Here is a 21,981-nt window from a genome sequence, read left to right on the forward strand (position 1 = left end):
ATTTCTTACACTCTCGATATATATAAGTTAAACTCATAGTATATTTCTATAAGAGAGAACCAGAAAGATAGAATCACATACTGTGAAAGAGCTTTCTTTCATTAAAATTCAATGAAGACCAACTCGAAACCAAGAACGCTACATTCAACATGGTTATTATGGAGGACATGTCAATGTCTATAAGCCCGCAATTAGTGAAATAGAAGAAAGTCATAAGCCTCAAGAAAAAGAGAAAAGAACCCTCCAATCATGAAGGCATCAGAGTATGTGAATATCATTATATATAATTGTACAAGTAATAAATGCATTAATAGGCAAAAGCGAATTAAACACACGGTACAATTAAGCCAGAAAACCATATACAAAAAGATTGTAATGAAATGACATGGTGCTTCTTGATCAAGGAATAATGGCACAACTGCCAGAACTTTGGACGTATTTAAGCTTAATTATATTAATGGCAGTTGTAATGATCATAAGGAGTAAACCAATGAAAGAAGCAATAATGGCTCCTTGTCCATGGGTGCAGTATGTATCAAATTTATCACAGATTTTGTTCCATCTTGCATGAGAATTCCCATCTCTGCCAAGCTGCCCCATAAAAGCTGCTGCACTTGCTCCACCAGATACTAGTGCCACATTCATCTACAGAATCCAAACAATTAAAAAGACATAATAAAGGATTAAATTATGATTAATGAAAAGGAAAAAAATTAATTCAAAATCGATACAGGAAAAAAGGGCAACCGGTGCACAAAGCATATCACGTTTACATAGGTTCCGGGGAAGGGCCGCACCCTAAAGGGATGTGATGTAGGCAGCCTACCCTGATGCAAATATCAGTGGCTGATTCTACGGTTCGAACCGGTGACCTATAGGTCACATGAAGACAATTTTACCGTTGCTACAATCGATAGAGGAAAATTCCTTTATATTAAAAATGGGGAATTAGCGGTAATTAAATGGATTGATTACCATGTCAAGGACTCCTATCGTATAAAAACGAAGTCCCTTGAAATCATATTTGCTTCCAACAAAACAAGCTGCTAACATGAGCAAGTTATGGAGACTGCATAGTCCGTTTGCTATCACAAAGAACCTGCATATATACACAAATTAAAATCACCATCTTAACTATATTATTTTGTGCTGCAACAGCACTTGCAATATTTTATACTAATATTTTTTTCCAATTAAAGTTAAGAAGAGTGATTTTCTTTTTCTCCGAGAAAAAGAATTTTATAAGTTTAAAAAAAAATTAATTTATATATAGTGACAAAAAAAGGCAGCTCAGTGCACTAAGCTCCCGCTATGTGCGGGGTCCGAGGAAAGGTCGGACCACAAGGGTCTATTGTACGCAACCTTACCTTGCATTTCTGCAAGAGGCTGTTTCCACGGCTTGAACCCGTGACTTTCTGGTCACATGACAATAACTTTACCAGTTACGCCGAGGAATTTATATATACTGACAGTATAAAGAAATTACGGAAAGAACTTATAAGATAGTGAGAAATTAAAGGGCTTACACAAAAGCAGGAGTGTGCTGGAACTTAGCAGTGAGGGTGGCTTGTATAGGAGTGGTACCAATTGTAGCAACAACAAAAGTTTTCTGTTGCTTGTTAAGTGCCATAACCAATGTTGCTGAAATTGTTGCACCAAATGCCAATAACCTCAACAATGCCATCACCCAATTATAATAATCCTTAGGCTTATAATTACTAGTGTTATTATTTTCCCCTACTAATTGCTGGTTGTTGCTTCCTGCAGCCACACCTGGTTTTTGTTGTCCATTTTCTTGAGCCATTTTGTGTTTGCTTAATTTCTAATATGCAGCTACTCATGCCAGCTGATTCATATATAATGGTACTTTCTTTCATTATTTTACTTTTTATGTCATCAAAGATTAATCAGTTGGTGAGAAAATGGAAGTCTTATTGTATATGAAGTATGGGACAAGTTTAGACATGATCTTCGAGTTGGTATATGTGAGGTGATTATGCGTGGAAAAGTGAGATATTAAACCAATAAAGACATGAGTATTTGGGTTTGGGTTTGGGGGGAATATTTTACCATAATATTGTTTGTTGAACAATAAATTCAATAGAAATTATATCCTTCATTTTCTTGACAATCGTACGCACTCTCAAAGAAATAAGTTCCAACCATTAATTTCCTACCAGCAAGCAATTCAATCCGCTTCTAGTAAAAGGCTCTTACGGTTTAGCTCATGCTTGCAAGATTTATATTGTTTCAGTTATCTTTTAGGTTAGAATTTCTTTCAGATGGGAACCATTGTTGTCAACTCTAACAAACTTGAAATTTACTTCCAGAAACTCAGAAATAAAAAAGGGTATTTTATCGAAAAGCAGATAACTTTTAATATGGACATATCATGTCGATATTAATCAAAGACGAATTCAAGAAGTGTTTTCCAAGTTCAACTGAATTTATTACTTTCAGCTCAAACTATATACATATACAAAAAAAGTTAAATGTATGCAAATATATATAAACATTACACTCATTATGAACTCACTAACTTTAAATCAATTCGCCATTTTATAGTAATTATTACATAGTAAAGCAAGGCCTTTAAGACCAGTAAGTTTCAAGGTCATATGTATTAATATCTGGCATATAAGGTACATCACATTCTGTACTTGTGACATTGGGCATATTCACGCCACAAATCTAATGCATAGTTCACAATTACTGACTCCAAATAATCACACAAATCACTGTAGACTCAATCACCCAATCATATTCAAAATGTTACAGAAAATAGGGGTATGGCTGTAGTATTAACACTAGACACTACCATATTTATATGCAGCGAGCCATCTTTATACTCGTCTTTCCAATTGATGCGAGCAAAATTTTCAACCGTCTTCGACGAACAACTTCTTTAACTCATATGTTACTATGTTGTCGTTACACCAACAACAACATTGCTCACCTAGAAAAATTTAAAAATTGTATCATTAATAATAAAGCAGACAACTTGAATCTGAAGAGGCCCAATATACAAATAAATGAACAAATAAGAGGTTAAACATGAAGATGCTTACCAACTTTCCACTCTCATCGACAGACATTGGATTTTGAACGACGACAGTTTGATTTTGAGAACGAGCCTTGGCCTAAAGAAGATACGAACACATTTCAGAAGTCAATTCTAGTCAACTTAGAAAACTGTAAAACAGAAAGCAACACATGCAGCAGACTGATTGAACTCACTGTTGAAGAAGAGGATCCTGAAGCAGGTGTCGCAGTGCCGCTAGGTACATGGACTCTTCCATCTCCTGCCTGCAACGATAAATATATAAACACATGAAAACTCATGAAAACTGAAATTTATTATAACAATTAGGTAAGCAAGCAAGTAACCTAAAAGATGAATTAGTAAGTAAAAAAGACTTGATTTTGGCTAAAGCTTAACAGGCACAGGAGAAATCAATGATTATTGTGTTACAGTTTCCACATCACTTTTGTTATCTTTGCTACATAATAACTTATAAACTTTTCCCAATAAAAGTTAAAAATCAATCAAGATGATTATATATCTCCCTCCGTTCGCATTTAATTGACTCGTGATGTTGATATCACAAGCTCTAGATCATAATTCTCCACGAGAGAAAATGTTTCAAAATCTCCTTCCAACATAAGCTTCTCCATAAAACTTCCACAAGGTTTAAAACTTAAGCCAAACCATTTCCCACACTTTTCTTTGCACAGGTCCTCAGGTTGTGTTAAAAAAATTCAATTTAACGTGGCTTGCTTTATAGTCCGTGTTATGCAGCAAGGATTAATTGCTTTCAATGATTCCTACAAGTTCAGACTATAAGCGGAGAAGGGAGAACTGCAACAAGAACAGCTTAAGCAGAGACAAACCAAACAGATCTCCAGAGTCTTGCTGGCTCAAGGATTGGCTATTTTGAAGCACTAATACCTACATTTTGACAGTTTTTATTTACTCCCTCTTCATCTCTTTCAATTCAGATCATCCTAATCTCAATAATGACTTTTCTGAATTCTTTGGAGCTTGTGGAAAACCCGTCCAAATCAATCAAATTCTTTAAAATGAATATTCTGAAGATTATATTTCATTGAAACGGCAGCACAAGAAAAAGCAATCTAACATTAAAAAGGTTAAAGCAGAACTGCCCCCAGGGCTTTGGTCTAGTGAAAGAGCACAACACACATAGGCGGGTTAGGTACATATCACGGGTTCGAAACCTGGCATAGGCAAAAGCCTGGTATTTAAGTAGAGAAGGGTAGATGGACAAACTCATTATCCACCGTGTTTCGAACCGTACGCCATTGGCCCTCGGGGATTTCTCGGTCAGTAAGGAACTTTTTTTTTTTTTGCAGAAAAAATCTAGAAATTATCGTTTCAAGAGAGCCCCTCCTCTAAAATTAGAAAAAGAGAACTAACTAAATAAACACCTTTTTGTGTATGCGTGTGTCAGCGACAGCACACTGTATTAGGGAGGCTGCGAGAGAGGTGCTAGGGGTCTCGACGGGCGTCTCTGATGGGCACAAAGGAGACTGGTGGTGGAATGAAGTGGTCCAAGGTAAAGTGGAAGCAAAGAAGGCGGCGTACCTGAAGTTAGTTGGGAGCATAGGTGAGGAGGAGAGACGAGTGTGCATGGAGAGGTATAAGGCAGCTAGGAAGGAGGCTAAGCTGGCGGTCACAGAGGCTAAGACTGCGGCTTATGGTCGTATGTACGAGGAATTGGGGAAAAAAGGTGGGGAGAAGAAGTTATTCCGGCTGGCCAAGTTGAGAGAGAGGAAGGATCGGGATTTGGACCAAGTGAGATGCATCAAGGACGAAGATGGTAGAGTATTGATGGAAGATGCCCAGATTAAGAGGAGATGACAGACTTACTTTCATATACTTTTGAATGAAGAAGGGGATCGGGATATTGTGCTAGGCGAATTGGAGCATTCCGAGAGTCACCGTGACTTTGGGTACTGCAGGCGTATCGAGGTTGAGGAGGTCGTAGGAGCTATGCGTAAGATGAGTAGGGACAGAGCGACCGGGCCAGACGAGATTCCGGTGGAATTTTGGAAGTGTGTGGGGAGAGCAGGTTTCGAGTGGTTGACTAGGTTGTTTAATATTATTTTTAAGGGGAAGAGGATGTCGGATGAGTGGAGGTGGAGTACGGTGGTTCCATTGTATAAGAACAAAGGTGATATCCAGAGTTGTAACAATTATAGGGGTATCAAATTACTGAGTCATACCATGAAAGTGTGGGAGAGGATGGTTGAAGCGAGGGTGAGGATGACAGTGTCTCTATGCGACAACCAGTTCGGGTTCATGCCGGGTCGTTCGACTACAGAAGCTATACACCTTGTTAGAAGGTTGGTGGAACTATACAGAGAGAGGAAGAAGGATCTGCACATGGTATTTATTGACCTAGAGAAAGCGTATGACAAGGTTCATAGAGAAATTCTCTGGAGATGCCTGGAGGCAAAAGGTGTGTCGTTTCCGTACATTATGGCGATTAAGGACATGTATGATGGGGCTAAGACTCGGGTTAGGACAGTAGGAGGCGACTCTGAGCATTTTCCGGTTGTAATGGGGTTACACCAAGGTTCTGCGCTCAGTCTGTTCTTATTCGCCCTGGTGATGGACGCGTTAACACACCATATTCAAGGCCATGGTGCATGCTATTCGCCGATGACATAGTTCTGATTGATGAGTCGCGAGCCAGTGTTAATGAAAGGCTGGAGGTTTGGAGACAAGCTCTGGAGTCTAAGGGTTTCAAGCTAAGCAGGACGAAGACGGAATACCTGGAGTGTAAGTTCAGCGCTGAGCCAGGGGAAGTGGGCATGGATGTAAGGCTTGATTCGCAGGTCATCCCGAGAAGAGGCAGCTTCAAGTACCTTGGTTCGGTTATCCAGGGGGGAGGGGAGATCGACGAGGATGTCACACACCGTATTGGGGTAGGATGGATGAAGTGGAGGTTAGCATCTGGAGTCTTGTGTGACAAGAGAGTGCCACCGATACTCAAAGGTAAGTTTTATAAAGCGGTGGTTAGACCGGCCATGATGTATGGGGCTGAGTGTTGGCCCGTTAAGAACTCACATATCCAGAAGATGAAAGTAGCAGAAATGAGGATGTTGCGGTGGATGTGCGGGCACACTAGGATAGATAAGATTAGGAATGATGATATTCGGGAGAAGGTGCATGTGGCTCCCATTGATGACAAGATGCGGGAAGCGAGGCTTAGATGGTTCGGACATGTTCAGAGGAGAAGCCTAGATGCTCCGGTACGGAGGTGTGAGCAGCTGGTTGTGGAGGGCACGAGAAGAGGTAGAGGGCGGCCTAAGAAGTATTGGGGAGAGGTGATCAGGCAGGATATGGCGAGACTCCAGATTTCCGAGGACATGACACTAGATAGGAAGATGTGGAAGTCGAGTATTAGGGTTGTAGGTTATGAGGTAGTTGAGTCGTGCCTTACTTCGTACCATTGTGGGACTAGCCATGTAGGATTTTTGTCTAAGATAGCTAGTGGCAATGTCGTGGCTTACTATTTCGCTTTTCAGTGCATGTCCTATTTACTAGCTATCGCTTTTTCTTTGCATCTTTCTTCTAGATTTCATGGTGTTCCTATTGTTCTTATGATTGTTATGGTGATACTAATATTTACTAATATTGTCTTCCTTTGCTTTGCATCCTTCTTCTGGATTTCATGGTGTTTCTATTTATCCTACGATTGTTGTTGTGATACTAATATTGTCTCCTTTTTGTCCTTTTGTCTTTTTTTTTTTTTTTGGAGCCGAGGGTCTTTCGGAAACAGCCTCTCTACTCCTTCGGGGTAGGGGTAAAGCATGCGTACACACTACCCTCCCAGACCCCATTAGTGGGATTTTACTGGGTTGTTGTTGTTGTGTATGCGTGTGTGTTTGATAAAGCTAAATAAACAACCCTTCTTTAGGAAAGAGCAGATTGTTATAGACAGATTAGCAACGGGAATGACATTGAAATATACTGCATTCAATAGAATCTCATACACCGAAAGATAATCTTAAAGTCCATTCTTTTTTATTCTTATCTTTTTCTTAAGTAACTGTGCAGGTGCATAGAAATAAACAGTAAACTATATGGATGAGGCATCAGCAGAAACTTTCACCAAAGATCAGAAAGAAAAAGAAACATCATACTCACGTTAACATTGGTAATATAATGGCATATCGCACATTTAACTGATGGAGCTCCACATGGATACATCAGCATCATACGGCAGTTTCCACAGTGGACATGAGCGAACTGGTTAGGACCTGAAGCATCAGCGAAGTTACATTTTGTCCAGGAAATTCTTCGCAAGAAAACTGGTAGATGAACAATGGAGCCAGAAGCTTAAGCTCTACCTAAGCCACTAAACCCTCAAACCAAAACCACTTACAAAATTTATTTACCTTCTTTCACTTTATAAAAAATCTAGTGAAAGATAGAGTATGCAAAATTTTTAGGTCTAATCCTCTTGATGCAAGGCATCAGAGATAACTACTCATCTATTCACCTTATAAACACTTTCTTTGCAGCTTAGCTCTAGTAAAAGGGCACCTGATTTTGCAAACAACATTACTGCTCAATTGCCCTTGCCACATCACGATTAAATCTATAAATGTTGTTTCCTTCCTGACCACCATCCAACTTGAAATTACGTAGCTTCTGACCAAGGGCAAAATGAGAAAAGATATTCCCAGCAAGCATGATACGGAAGATAGAAGACAAAGGGGAGAAGAAACATTAAGTTTGGGCCGGAAAGAGAACAATTCACCATACACTCCACTCTGATTGCTCATGTACAGATTCCACTAATATTTTCTTAACACCACAAAGGACACATATAAACAGACTTGGTAAGTGACATACAAGAATAACATGTGCTTGTTAAAAAAAATGCATACACCAAATTGTCTCTAGCAACTACTAGTCATAAACTAAATTCTCTTCGCTAAAGATAAGCGTGTTGTAAAATAAAGCTAGTATGACCAATAAGTAAAGCTGATGAGAAGATATAACAGCAGATCAGATATATCTATTGTTTATTAGCTAACTAAAAAGGGCAGTCCGGTGCACTAAGCTCCCGCTATTGCGCAGGGTCCAGGAAAGGACCGGACCACAAGGATCTATTGTACGCAGTCTTACCCTGCAATCTGCTAACTAGTTTACAAAAAACAACGTTAGTATGCTGACATTTTTTTGGTTAAAAAAAAAATGTTAGAGATATTAATTGTTAGTTACACTCATCTATCAGGCAAGACTGATGAGCAAGTGGTAGGAAAATACATTACACAAACATAGGATCAAGAGTTCTTTGGTGATCCCATAGCCATATGTCACTAAGTCTAACAAAGAAATAAAGTTATATACCCCCATGGCAAAAGTTTGAAGGGCTCTGAAGTTGTAAATATAAGCTGGAATCACAATCTAAACTTGTTAAAAAGTTTGACTAAAACACACGACCTACACAGAAATGTTCACTTATCATTAAGAATATGCTCTTCCTGCAAAAACTTTCCATGTTAAACTAGCATAAAATGTCAAAATCTCAATCTGATATCACATAAGATAAATAAAAACAAATACAACTAAAGCTCGAGCAAGGAGACTCTAAGATGTCATAAGCAGACAAACAATAGTCTCAGAGATCAAGAAAAAGGAAGTTTCAAATTTGTACCTGGGACAAGGTTCACCGTGTGACAGCAGGAGCATCTCACACTGCTCGCCCCACGTGGATGCATGAGTAATGTACGACAGCCTCCACATATCAGTTGAGCCATTTCCATTCCTACAGAAAGATTACAAAAGCAACACTTTCAAATAACAGAAGTTAACATGGAGGGGAGGGGGCTCAATCCAAACAATTGCCACATAAATTTGACATGAATGGTCATGTAACAGATACCAGGAGGTGGGACAGGGGTGAGTGCATTGCACACTGCACAGCAGACATTAGAAGCTCCTCTTGGATAAAGAAGAATTGTCCTACACCCGCTGCACATTAACTGACTCTGCATATCTGCACAATGGAAAACTTTTTAACCAAATAGTCATGCCAAAGCTCACTGGCAAGATAGTGAACTTATCTTTGAGTTACTGTTCAGAATGTTGCAATAAATATAAGGGGTTAACTTAATCTTGATTAAAAGCATAATTGGCCTAACAATTAAAGGTGGATGAGCTGAGACAACAAGGTTTCACCTTCCAATATGTTTAAATGTCCTCTCCTCCCTACTAATATGTGTTAGAAGAGCCAATTTCTGTGGATCCGTGGTGTAAATATATTCTTCCTGCTCGACAAAATGAAAGAGAATAAAAAATACTTCATTCTTTTCTCAAAATTAGAACCTAAAAAGTATCAAGCAATGTCCTTTCAACTTGCTGAAGGTTGAAGGTTGAAGGTTGAATTTACAATTCTTCATTCTTTTCTAGGAATTCACAGATGATCAATAATAATTCTTATCTAGAGTTTTTATGTACATATAGAAATTGCTTAATCAACACCTAAAATATCCAAACTTTAAACAAAAACAAACACACCCATATATCAAGAGACAATCCACAATTACCAAGATACAATATAAGAAAAGCTACCTTATAAATCTGAAAGACAAATCTGAAGGATAGGTTCCCTCTATATATATCCCCACGAGAAAAATATATAGAGTAAAGGGTACTTGAAATTGAAATTTTAAGCGAAAATTTCGATATAAATTGGGGATTTCTAGATTTGAAGGTTTGAAGATTTCGAAAGATTTTTTTTTTTTTTTTTTTGGATATCTTTCCTTCCTACATCTCCTTTCTTTTGTTTTCTCTGTTTTACTGTTTTTTGTTTTCTTAATACTTTCTATACTCTTCTTCTCCCTTAAAAAATGGGAATAAATGCTTTTTGACCTTTCTTGAAAATAAAATATAGAAAAAATAAGAAAAGGCTTTTGAAGCGGAATAGAAACATTCGTGAAAAATAAAAGGGAAAATAATTGGTTTTTAATTTAATCCAAACGCGTAAACTTTTTAAATGTTTTTTTCCTCTGTTGACTTGACGCAAAGAAGATCTCTCCATAAAATTTTAGATGTAAAAAAAAAAAAGATACAGAACCGACTGACAGAGATTTTGTCCAAAAAAAAATAAAGGAAAAAATGCTAAATATATTCTTGTACTATAATTTAAATATACCATCCAAGTATGTGATGCAGTGGATGGGGTTGCTCTTCATTTAACCAGAGATCTCGAGTTCGAACTCTGAATATGAAAAATTTCTTGGTAGGGAGCGCTTTCCCTCGAATGGGACCCTACGCGGCGCGAATCCAAATATAATCGGGTTCCAATACGAATACCGAATGAGAAATAAAAAAAATAATTTAAACATACTCTCTATTTGAATATCCGTCCAATTAAGCCCCGGTCATTATACTTTGACATAGATATACCGTATATACACGTCTCTGGGGCTTATACTAGTCTTAAAAGAGCAATTAATTGTTTTGATTGATCATTTCTCGACCTCATTAGTCATTACTTTTATCCAAGATATGGGTGGGATAATAAATGACGAATAACATTCTCACAAAATATACGAACCGTTACTATCCAATTGTGTATTTGATCTCCTCAATCCATGTTGTTAATTCCAAAAAAGTAAATTAATGATGACCCAAAAAAAAATTAACTTTCGAATTATGCAGCACTGATGGATTTTGAATGATTACATTCACAAAAAAATATGTATAGACTACTAAAACAAAAAGAAGAGGCTGCCCCTAAAAAGCAAGAGATTAATACCTGATGAAGCGTAACCAAATTAACAACAACAAATCCAATTACAAATGCAGTTTGGGAATGGTAAAATATATGCAACTTTATTCCTACCTGACAAGGCAAAGAGAATATTTTCAATGGACCATCGACTAAAGAAATGATAAAAAGAAGTAAAAGCAACAAGTAATAACAACAATAAAATAATAAGAGATAATCGAGGCAAAGATAACATAGTAATAGCAATCCGTGAATAAAAGACAACATGCTAATACTAATGCTATCGAACTGAGAATACAAATGGGAAACGCTCGACTGCCTATTATCCTAATCCACGACCTTCACACCCTCCTATTAAGGATCATGTGTAAGCTCTAGATATGTCATGTCCTACCTAATCATCTTTCCACAAGACTTTTTGGCCTACCTCTATCCTATACTGTCACGTTCATGCTTTGGCTAGTCTATCACACCTCCTTACATGGGCTTTTGTGCTTCTCGTCTTAACATGCCCGAATCATCTCAACCTTCCGCCTCGCATCTTATCCTCCACGGGGGCCACACGCACCTTATCCCAAGTGACTTCATTTCTAATCTTATCTAACTTAGTATGCTCACACATGCATCTCAACATCCTCATCTCAGCTACTTTCGTTTTCTGGACATAAGAATTCATGACCGGCCAACATTTTGTCTCATACAACATAGTCGGTCTAATCACTACTTTGCAGAACTTACATTTAAGTTTCAGTCGTATATTCTTATCACACAAAACACCGGAAGCGAGACTCCACTTCATCCACCATACTCCGATACGATGCATGACATACATGCATAACAAAATCAAGTATCCAAAATATGTATAAAGATCGAACGCATATACTGATAAGAAAATGAGAAAGTTACACGGCTCAGCATCTTTAAAAAAATATTTAAGAAAATAATATCATTTGTTTTTTATTCAAAAAATGATAGATTTTTTTATAATATTAGCATATCGTATAAATTATTCACACAATTAATGAGGCACAAATCATGGAATATGTTACACTCTCTCCTCTTATGTTCTATCCTAAATTTCATCGTCTCTCTCCTCTTGTTTTCTTCATTTCACCTAAAGTATATTCTGAATATATTCTAATCATATATATATTGAACAGATTCCATTCTAAAATGTATTATAATCATATTTATAGATGATTTAGTGCATATGAAAAAATTCATATATATTAAGAGGTAAATTCATTATTTTTTTTTTCACTTTTCATCTTTTTGTATTAATATTTGCAATAGCAACTGGAATGGACAGATGTAAGCCACAAGTATAAAAAGATATTTTATATATTCAGTTTTCCTTTTTGATTTTTTCAGGGTTGATGATATATAATATAGATATATCATCTATATAAGATGTATTACAATAGTAATATACAAGTACATGTTATATATATAATAATTATACAAGAATTTGTTTTAAGACATGAACATGATATCTATATGCAGTTGATTGTTTAAAACTTATGAACGTGATTTCTAGATGAAAATGAATATACAAGATTTAGAAGGACCTATAGGCATATTTTCTATATGTATATATAGAATTCAGATTTCCATACTTATGTACATGATTCCTATAAGCATGATTTCTATATGCATGCAGATTTCAGAATGACTTATAGGCATGATTTCTATATGAGAGTTGTAGAATTTAGAATGACCTATAGGCATGGTATCTACCCTTTGCATACATAGTTACCCGCCCTTTTCACTAGCCATCCCCAAGAGTTTATTACAAATTATTACAACCCAGAATAAAGTAAAATTTCTATTATTCCGTGACTTTGTTTGAAATATAATAAATGCCACCTTTCGCGACTAACACTAGTTTCAACTAAAATGGTATATGACACGCACCAATCATATTTTGACATGTGTTTTTATACCTTATAATTTCTTTTCATTTATTATTTATTTATCTTCCTTTTTTTCATCTCCCAAACCTAACCCCCCTCCCGCTCGGTCTCCTTCTTCCTCCCAGCAACTCCCTAATTTCAAATTTATCTACTTATAGCTTCTTCATTTTTTCGTTTCATCATGAAATATGTTACACTCTCTCCTCTTATGTTCTATCCTAAATTTCATCGTCTCTCTCCTCTTGTTTTCTTCATTTCACCTAAAGTATATTTCTAATATATATATATATATATATATATATATATATATATATATATATATATATATATATATATATATATATATTGAACAGATTCCATTCTAAAATGTATTATAATCATATTTATAGATGATTTAGTGCATATGAAAAAATTCATATATATTAAGAGGTAAATTCATTATTTTTTTTTTCACTTTTCATCTTTTTGTATTAATACTTTGCAATAGCAACTGGAATGGACAAATATAAGCCACAAGTATAAGAAGATACTTTGTATATACACTTTTTATTTTTTATTTTTTTAGGGTTTATGATATATAATATAGATATATCATTTATATACGATGTATTACAATAGTAATATACAAGTACATATTATATATATAATAGTTATACAACAATAATATAGTCGTAATATGTAATATTTATACGATAAATATACGGCAGACTAAATCATAAAATTAATATATGCCCAAAATACATCATATATACTATGCATATCCAAATATTTTTCTATATGTATATATAGTTATATACGTTGTATATAATATAATAGTAATATACAAGTAGTATACTATATAAATAACATTTATACAACTATAATATGCTCCAAATATTATATATATATATATACACACACAACTTGTTATTTTTACGAGTATAAAAGGAATCAAATACAAAAAAATAAATAAGGGATAATACATAATTACCCCATTGGGGTTGACTCGTTTTACCAGTTGCGCCCTCGTATTTTGCGAGGGTCCTATTATTCCCTGATTTTGTTTGAAATATAATAAATGCTACCTTTCGTGACTAACGCCAGTTTCAACTAAAATGGTATATGACACGCACCAATCATATTTTGACACGTGTTTTTATACCTTATAATTTCTTTTCATTTATTATTTATTTATCTTCCTTTTATTTCTTTTCTTCGTCTCCCAACCCTTCTCTCCCCCTCCCCCTCCCCCCCCCCCCGGTCTCCTTCTTCCTCCCAGCAACTCCCTAGCTCCCTTCCCCCCATTGATTAATTCTTCTGTTAGGGTTTTAAATTTCAAATTTATTTACTTATAGCTTCTTCATTTTTTCGTTCCATCCCACATCTCCGCCCATTTCTTCATCTTCCTTTTTATATTAAATATATCCTCCATTATTTAATGTGTCGCCGGAATCACCATTTTTTTCGGTGAGAATTATTGTTTGAAAAGAAAAATAAGAAAAAGAAAGCAAAAAAAGAAAAAGAAAAAGAAAAAGAAGAGAAAAAAAATGTATTAGAGATGATTTTTAGGATGGAATGGAAGGAGTAAAGACGAAGGTAGAAAACTCCGGCGAGATAGTCATCGGAAAAAATGGCAACTTTCATTTTTATTCCAAAATCGAAGTCTCTTTCTCATTTCTATATGTCCTTGCTTGACATTTTTCTTTCATTGAATTATTGCTAATTTGTTGTTCTTCAGTATTGTATTTTCTTGGCTTCTTAGCATCACTTGTACGGATCTAGTCAAGTTATTAAAAATTTCTCCCTATCACAATCGATTTTGGGTCAAGAACCAAATAATTTTCATCTAGAAATATGGACGTGCTATATGATTTAATTATGCCACCACAATAAACAAAGATGGGTTCCCAAATAAGGTTGGAAAATGTGTTGGTGATCCCAACATTAGGGAGAGAAAATGGGCAGCTAAAAAAGTGATACGTAGAATGAATTATTATGAATACATATAGATCCTCGTACAAGAAGATATGAACTTGAAGTTCAAGTGATAATTCATTTGCAAGATATTGCCTGGGACATTTGCTGACCCATAGTTAAATGTCATATTTCAGCTGCTAATGCTCCAATTAAAATAAAGTCCATGATGGACATTGAGTTTATGACACGTATAAAGCGTAATAGACTAATTGGTTCCAAAGATAAAACTCCTTAAAGAAGGAGTGGAACAAATGATCAAGATGGTCATAATAAAGAGGCAGGTGCTCTAGAAGAGCACCGCGACATAACATTCTATAAAACTTCATGGAAGAGGCTCAGGTACCTGAAAATAATGAGATCTCGATAAGTTATGTCTTTTATTGTGTGATGATGGAACTGATGTAAAATGATCATTGACGATATTGTTGATATAACGTAGCGCTCAATATTATTAATATTGACGAGGATCTTGAGCTCAAATCTGTCATGGAATTTGGACAGATAAATGATTGGCCAAATGAAAAATACGCAATGAAAATTGACTTTACCTAAAAAATGTGAAGTTGGACGGATAGTCCCAACACTTGAAAGTGAAATGAAAAATCAAATGACTTGTGGCACAAGATTTTTCGTAAATATACTGGCATTAGTTATATGGAGATATGTTCTCCTGTGGTGCATGAAATCGTTTTCATGTTTTAATCTGGCAATACATGAAAAACTTGATATGCGTATAATGAAAATCATTGAAGGATTTAAATTGTTCTGAAACATATTAAGGTTCCCAAAAAAATTATTAAATAAAGTTTCAGTAAATTCTTATGTGAATTAGAGCGATCATGGCATACATGATTTGTTTTTGTGTCTAGTGCAATTGGTGCACTAATGTATCTTGCTAGAACTATGAGTATAACAATATACTAGCAAGATATAGTTTTATTCATGTATGAAGATATTGGAATACTATTGGGATTATATTGCAAAAAGAATCCTTGATATAGATTTGTTTATTCTAACAAATATTGCCAAAGTTTTGTTGGTTATGCAAGTGCATGCATTTTCTGAAGTTCGTTCTTCAAACAATCTATTTGTATGTGGGGGTACTGCCATATTATTATTTCACAAGGCAATCAATTGTTGGTACTTATTCAAGTCATGTCAATATACTAGCAGCTGATAAATCAAGCCACTCAACACACAACCGATGTGTGACTTTTCTTTGAAGAGAAGACTCCAGTAATATTGAAGACGATGATGTTTGCTTATCTCAATTGAAAGAAGGATATACTGAAGGAGACAAAATAAATCATATATTTCATTAAAGTTCTTTATCAGACATAATCTTCACCGAATGATGAAATAGATGTTCAATAAATTTGTTCGTTTGATAATTTGGTGATTCTATTCAACGAAGCATGATCAACCTCAACATTTGAGAATTTGGTATACATGATTGGAACACATCATCTCGGTAAAATAAATTGATGTTTTCATCAGGAGGAGGCAAATACGCGTTGTACTATTTTTTCCTTAGCTACAGTTTTATCCCACTGAGTTTTCCTAGCAAGGTTTTGAATGAGGCATCAAGCAATGCGTATTACATGATATGTGTATTTTTTTTTTCCTCACTAGGTTTTTTTTTCTAGCAAAGTTTTAACGAGACACATTACCTATGAACATTCAATGAGGGGTGTTATAAAATCTTGAATTACGGTAGATGTCCATAACCACCAAAATTTTAATACTCACTACTCTTCTCCATTATCTCCATAACCTCCCCATGATCTTCCTCCATGATATTCCTCTCAAATGCTTAATGACATATTCAATGACATATTTATGTAATGACCATTCTACTCAATAATGGCCATTTCTCTCAATAGTGGCCATTCCAGTCACTATTGTAAATTTTTCACTTTTCATGCCTATATAAAAGCCTTGTAATAGATAAAAAAAATAACACAATTGAAAAAGAAATAAAAATCTTTCATCTCTTTATCTCTATATCTCTTAATTTGTTTTTCCTTGTTCTATATTATTACGTTGAGCTATATTTCATAACAGTTCCGTATAAATGAGCTAAATGGAATAACTTATTACATTAATTATCTTTTGGTATTTTTAGGACTTCCGCTAAAAAAAAAAAGCAACGGAATATGGGAAAGTTTGAGAGGTCCATTAATTAATTGATTATGTTTCTGTTAGGAATGTAGATAATTAGCTGCCAGTTTTGTTAATTACTTATTTATACTAAGATTCTGAAGTGTTTTCTTAAATATTGACTAATTATGTTTTTACCTCGTGGAAAAATGAGTATGTCAAATGATGTTATTTATTTTAACCAAAAAAACAAAAAGGAAATTATCCTCCCAGCGCCCCTCTTCAACCAAAAAAAGAAAAAGAAAAAAAGGAAACCCATTACCATTACCATTACTTTCCAAAGCAACATTGAAGAAAGGGAATCCATTGCAGGAAGCTTCTCAGAAAGGAGCAAACACGTTCATCACAATCAGTCTCCATTAGACCTTAACTCCTCAAATCTCTACTTCCTTCATTTACCCCTCAAAGCTCGCTTTGAATTTCAAACCCTCGTTTTCCCCCTAAGAACCCCATCAATCTGGTAAGTATCCTTTTCTGCTTTTGAGCTAATTTTTGTCTTACACGAAATTCGAGGCCAATTCGAAGAAATTTACAGTAGGTTTTTAATTGAAAAACCGAGGATTATGGTTCTTGGGTAATTTGAAATATTTGTTGACAAATGGAGAAACCTAATGGTTTTTTCATTAGAAAAAGTCCACGGCTTCGTGGGTTGTTCAATATTGTCTGTGCCCTAGTTCTAATGTTTATGTTCTATAACCGTGAAGATATCGTGAGCAATCCAATTTTTAAAAAGTCATCTTTAGGTCCTAGTCAGTGGCACACAAGGAGTAGTTTTGATGGTTATTCTTCCCATACACGTGTGATTCGTCGAGGGGTATTAGAAGTAAACGGATCCGCAGATGCTAATGATTTAGCTGTAAAAAAGCCTCAGTTATGTGCAGGATTGTTTGATCACGCGGGGTACAAGAGTAGTTGTGATTTCTTGAAAGCTCACCCGCACTGCTCATCCGGAGGGTTCTTTGATTACCTAAAGTTTTATTACTGTGATTGTAATGGAAGTGCGTGGGCGTATGTAGTGTTTGGTGTTTGGCTTGCTGCATTGTTCTATCTTTTGGGTAACACTGCAGCTGATTACTTTTGTGGTTCCTTGGAGAAACTGGCTAGCTTGTTGAAGCTATCGCCTACGGTTGCTGGAGTTGTTTTACTCCCGCTTGGTAATGGCGCTCCAGATGTATTTGCGAGTATTGCTGCATTTGTAGGAAGTGGTGCTGGTGATGTTGGGCTTAACAGTGTTCTAGGCGGGGCTGTGTTTGTTACTTGTATTGTTGTGGGTGCTGTTTCTCTTTGCGTAGCTGATCAGGATGTTCAGGTTGACCAGAAATGCTTTATTAGGGATATTGTTTTTTTCATTGTGACTCTGATGTCACTATTATTGATCTTGATTGTTGGTGAGGTTAGTGTTGGAGCAACCATTGCTTTTGTATTGATATATGTTGTTTATGCCTTTGTTGTTGCTGCCAATGAGATGTTGAGGAAGCATGCGCGAAAGTTGAGATTGGATATTGTTACCCCTTTGCTTCCTGTTAGAGGAAGTATATTTTCTGAAGGGACTCAGGAGGATGACTCCATTTATAGCTCTTTGCTTGATGTTGAGACAGAAGAGAGGAGCATACAGTCACATAGTTCCTTGCCGCAGTGGATGTGGGCATCGAATGTGGCAATATATTCTAATCAGTCATTGAAGGTGCATGATGGGGAAAGACCTTTATGGGGATGGATTGAGGAGGATGGAGAAATCAAAAGCCCGTCATTTTCCTGTTCTCAGCTCTATTCACTTCTGGAGTTGCCATTGACTGTGCCAAGACGGTTGACAATTCCCCTAGTCGAGGAGGAAACTTGGTCAAAGCCATATGCTGTAGGCAGTGCTGCTTTAGCTCCTGTTCTTCTTGCAGCTTTATGGAATACTCAAGACAATGCCGGTACCCTAGGTAGAAATGTTGCAATATTTTTTGGTTTTTCTACTGGTTGCACGTTGGGTATTCTTGCATACAAGTATACAAGAGCTGACCGTCCACCTCAGAGGTTTTTGCTTCCATGGGTTTTAGGGGGTTTTATTATGAGTATCGTTTGGTTTTATATGATTGCGAATGAACTGGTGGCACTGCTGGTTGGATTAGGTGTGGTACTGGGGGTTAATCCTTCAATTCTTGGTCTAACTGTTTTGGCTTGGGGCAATTCAATGGGTGATCTGGTCTCAAATGTTGCTTTGGCGATGAATGGTGGAGATGGTGTGCAGATTGCTTTATCTGGGTGCTATGCAGGTCCCATGTTCAACACACTTATTGGGCTAGGAATCTCATTATTCCTTGGTGCCTGGTCAGAGAAACCTTCTTCTTTCATACTTCCACAGGACAAAAGTTTGTTCTTCACCATATGTTTCCTCATGTTTGGTCTGCTATGGGCCCTCTTTGTTCTTCCCAGGAATGACATGCGCCCTAACAAGATGCTTGGTGTAGGCCTTATCATCATCTATTTGGTATTTCTGTCTGTTAGGCTGAGCAGTGCGATGGGAATTGTTTCATTCTTTGGGCTTAGTGGTTAGTATGGAAATCATCTGGCACTGAGATTTCAGATTGTGTTAATTGATTTGGCTAGTGAGCTTCATTCGTATCTCGTCGGAAGCATGGGACACAGTTCCATTGTAAGGAGCTTGTTATGCCCATCAATGATGTATTCTGCTGTACAAATGCTCATAATGTAGGTGCTCGGCGACTCCTTTTCTTGAGTCTTCTTCTTTCCGTGTTGCATAATCCTCATACTGTTTATATTTCTGAAATAAAGTTTCTGTTTGATTGAATCAATCATTACTCATCTCCCGGTGCAATGAAATCTGAGAATAATTTGTTGGTTCATGTCTCAGTTGATGAGCAGCTACCTGTTTCAGTGAAAAAGATTGTAAGACATGTTTTATTAATGAACAAGCTGATCACCATTTCGCGTGGAGACATTATGGTGGTGTTGGTTAGAAAATGATTTTGTTTTGGGAGAATTGGTACTGATTTTGTTTTCTGGAAAACAAATGTGACTATTTGTATTTAGTGTTTAACAAGCTTTGGATTTGTTTTTGGAAGAATTGGTGTTGGATTTTTTTTGTTGGAAAATAATATGACAAACTCTAGAACATTCTTAGAGCCTTTATGATCAATCAAATTGACTAGATATCTTTATTTGATATTAAACATATTTTGAAAGAATGGGTTTTGGAAAAAAAAAGTTCAATTGAAAAATAGAAAATAGGAGGCTAAAGTGAAACTCAGTCAAAGCAAATAATGACCAAATTGTTACATTGTCAGAGTCAATGAATCCACTTTTTGATAGCTAAAAAAACAACTATGGTTTGGTTTTTAACCAAACAAATTTATGTGGTCCCATCCTGGTATTTGATTATTGGTAACCAGGGTGTGAGAAATGAAGTTGGTGTGAAGTAGGTGGGTGTCGTTGGCAGTCTATTGCTGTACGAGGCCCCTCTTCTTCTCGTCATATCAAGAGAGCGTGGCTTTGTTTCAGGTTCATACTGTAGACGAGGTCTCCCCTGAGGAACTGGAGGACGTAATAACTGAGGGTAGTAAAAAGTTTGGTTCTGAGTTCTTTGGTTTTCCTGAGTGCTATTGTTGCTTGCAAAGTAATATATGCTGTGTCTGGAGTGCTTTCAGAGAAATGTTATTAGCAGTCTCTTGAGGAATTTCATAGTTGACTCTGCTCTCCAGTTGTGTCATGCTCGAATGCGTCTGTTGTATAGCATTGTGAGTTCTTTCTAATTATACCAAAAATATAACATAATGTCATAGTAAAAGAGAGTGTTATGTCACTTGGAATCATGCAGTACGCCTATGTTCTGTGCTTTAGTTGATTATCCTGAGCTGTCCTTCTCAAGTGTTACTACAATATACTGCAGTAGATGGCAACTTTCTGCTCGTCTCTCTTTTTCATTTCATTGATGAAGTTGCCTTCTTGATCAGAATTGTTCTGCTAACTGCTGAAGCCACGTCAATTTGGCAGCACTAAGCTTTTTTTTTTTTTTTTTTTTTAAATTTTAATTTTGAAAAGTCAAGATCATTTCCTCGATATCACACCAAGTTAATGTAAAAAATACGTACAACTATGTGGGAGGTTCAAATACTGTGACTATAAATTGTCCCAATTGGATATACACACCTGAATGCTTCTTTACACCAAAAAGATACATGAAGTAACTATGTTTTGATACATTCAATATCATTCTAACTGCTATGAAATGATCTCCTATTCCTTTCAGTCTATGTAGTCCAAAAAAGGCATAAGGGTATGATTTTCCATAATGCCTTGCTCAGTTACCATTTTCTATCAAATTGCCCCAATTTACACCCGAATGCTTTCATTACACCGAAACAATACATGAAAAGTAGACATTTGGATAGATCTTGTATCCTTCTCACTTCTTTAAATGAACTCCTATTCCTTTATTCCATGTGACCATAAGTATGATCTTCCATACTGCCCTAGTTGTCTTGCCTACACTCTATGTGCTTCAACAGGTAGCAGTTTCTTTTACTGTCCTCAGCATCACCAAGCTATCCAACAACGAGAGTCTGAGGGGCAATAACTTGTAGTTGTAGCTGAAGTAAGTTATGATCTGTGATTTCCCACTACTCCTTACATAAAATAACACCAGCTCCTTGCCCCTCTTTTTTTCCAGATTAATTGCATCTCGGGCTGTGGACCAAGTGGAGAAATCTGCCTTTTTAGGTGCTACAACGAACTTTGTGTAGAATGAGGAGATTGTGAATGACTTTACTCCTCTCCCTTCCTGTAATATTCTATCTTCTCCTTTATCTTCCTATCTATTTTATCTTTTCCTTTATCTCCTGTAAGCCGTTCATAGAATGTATGGAGGAATACCTCTAGTCCCCGGATCCATTTTTGGCAACTCATGTTTTTGGTTAAGGAAATATTATGAATTAATAATTGTAGTAGTGATTAGGAATGGGAAATGCATATATATATATATATATATATCTCTTAGTGATAAGGAATAGGAAATCCGTCAGTAAATTGTAATTTAGAAACTTAAAACTGTAAATTTACGTTTGAAACAGAAATCTAAAATGATTCTTTAAATCTACTGATATGATTTTTAATTCTTACACTATACACATTTTTCTATTCTGCTTGAAATAAATTGTTGTATGGGCTCCTTTTTA

The 21,981-nt window shown here is 36.0% G+C and overlaps 3 protein-coding genes across 4 annotated transcripts; 1 reads left to right on the forward strand and 2 right to left on the reverse strand.

Annotated features, from left to right (window-relative positions):
• Window positions 1-225: 225 nt before the first annotated feature.
• On the reverse strand, window positions 226-1,895 carry LOC107802112 (CASP-like protein 1B2). Its single transcript, XM_016625559.2, has 3 exons — window positions 1,527-1,895; window positions 976-1,099; window positions 226-645 (listed from the first exon to the last, which is right to left on the reverse strand). The coding sequence occupies exons 1-3, from the start codon at window positions 1,802-1,804 to the stop codon at window positions 400-402; spliced, it is 648 nt and encodes a 215-aa protein (XP_016481045.1). The 5' UTR covers window positions 1,805-1,895; the 3' UTR covers window positions 226-399.
• A 632-nt stretch (window positions 1,896-2,527) lies between these two features.
• LOC107819003 (protein LSD1) lies at window positions 2,528-9,869 on the reverse strand. 2 transcript variants are annotated; one of them, XM_075235090.1, is made up of 8 exons: window positions 9,611-9,869; window positions 9,218-9,306; window positions 8,922-9,035; window positions 8,694-8,804; window positions 7,175-7,287; window positions 3,238-3,306; window positions 3,069-3,140; window positions 2,528-2,956 (listed from the first exon to the last, which is right to left on the reverse strand). In XM_075235090.1, exons 3-8 carry the CDS (start codon window positions 9,031-9,033, stop codon window positions 2,921-2,923), a joined length of 513 nt encoding a protein of 170 aa, XP_075091191.1. In that variant the 5' UTR covers window positions 9,034-9,035; window positions 9,218-9,306; window positions 9,611-9,869; the 3' UTR covers window positions 2,528-2,920. The 2 variants fall into 2 exon arrangements, with proteins under 2 accessions (XP_075091191.1, XP_075091192.1); XM_075235091.1 differs by lacking the exon at window positions 9,218-9,306 and having other exon boundaries at window positions 9,611-9,867.
• Window positions 9,870-17,016: 7,147 nt separating this feature from the next.
• Window positions 17,017-21,742, forward strand: LOC107790606 (cation/calcium exchanger 4-like). Its single transcript, XM_016612557.2, has 2 exons — window positions 17,017-19,498; window positions 21,477-21,742. Exon 1 carries the CDS (start codon window positions 17,400-17,402, stop codon window positions 19,341-19,343), a length of 1,944 nt encoding a protein of 647 aa, XP_016468043.1. The 5' UTR covers window positions 17,017-17,399; the 3' UTR covers window positions 19,344-19,498; window positions 21,477-21,742.
• The last annotated feature ends 239 nt before the right edge of the window (window positions 21,743-21,981 follow it).

This window comes from Nicotiana tabacum, chromosome 17 (genome assembly GCF_000715075.1).
Source record: "Nicotiana tabacum cultivar K326 chromosome 17, ASM71507v2, whole genome shotgun sequence".
Classification (NCBI taxonomy): Eukaryota; Viridiplantae; Streptophyta; class Magnoliopsida; order Solanales; family Solanaceae; genus Nicotiana; species Nicotiana tabacum.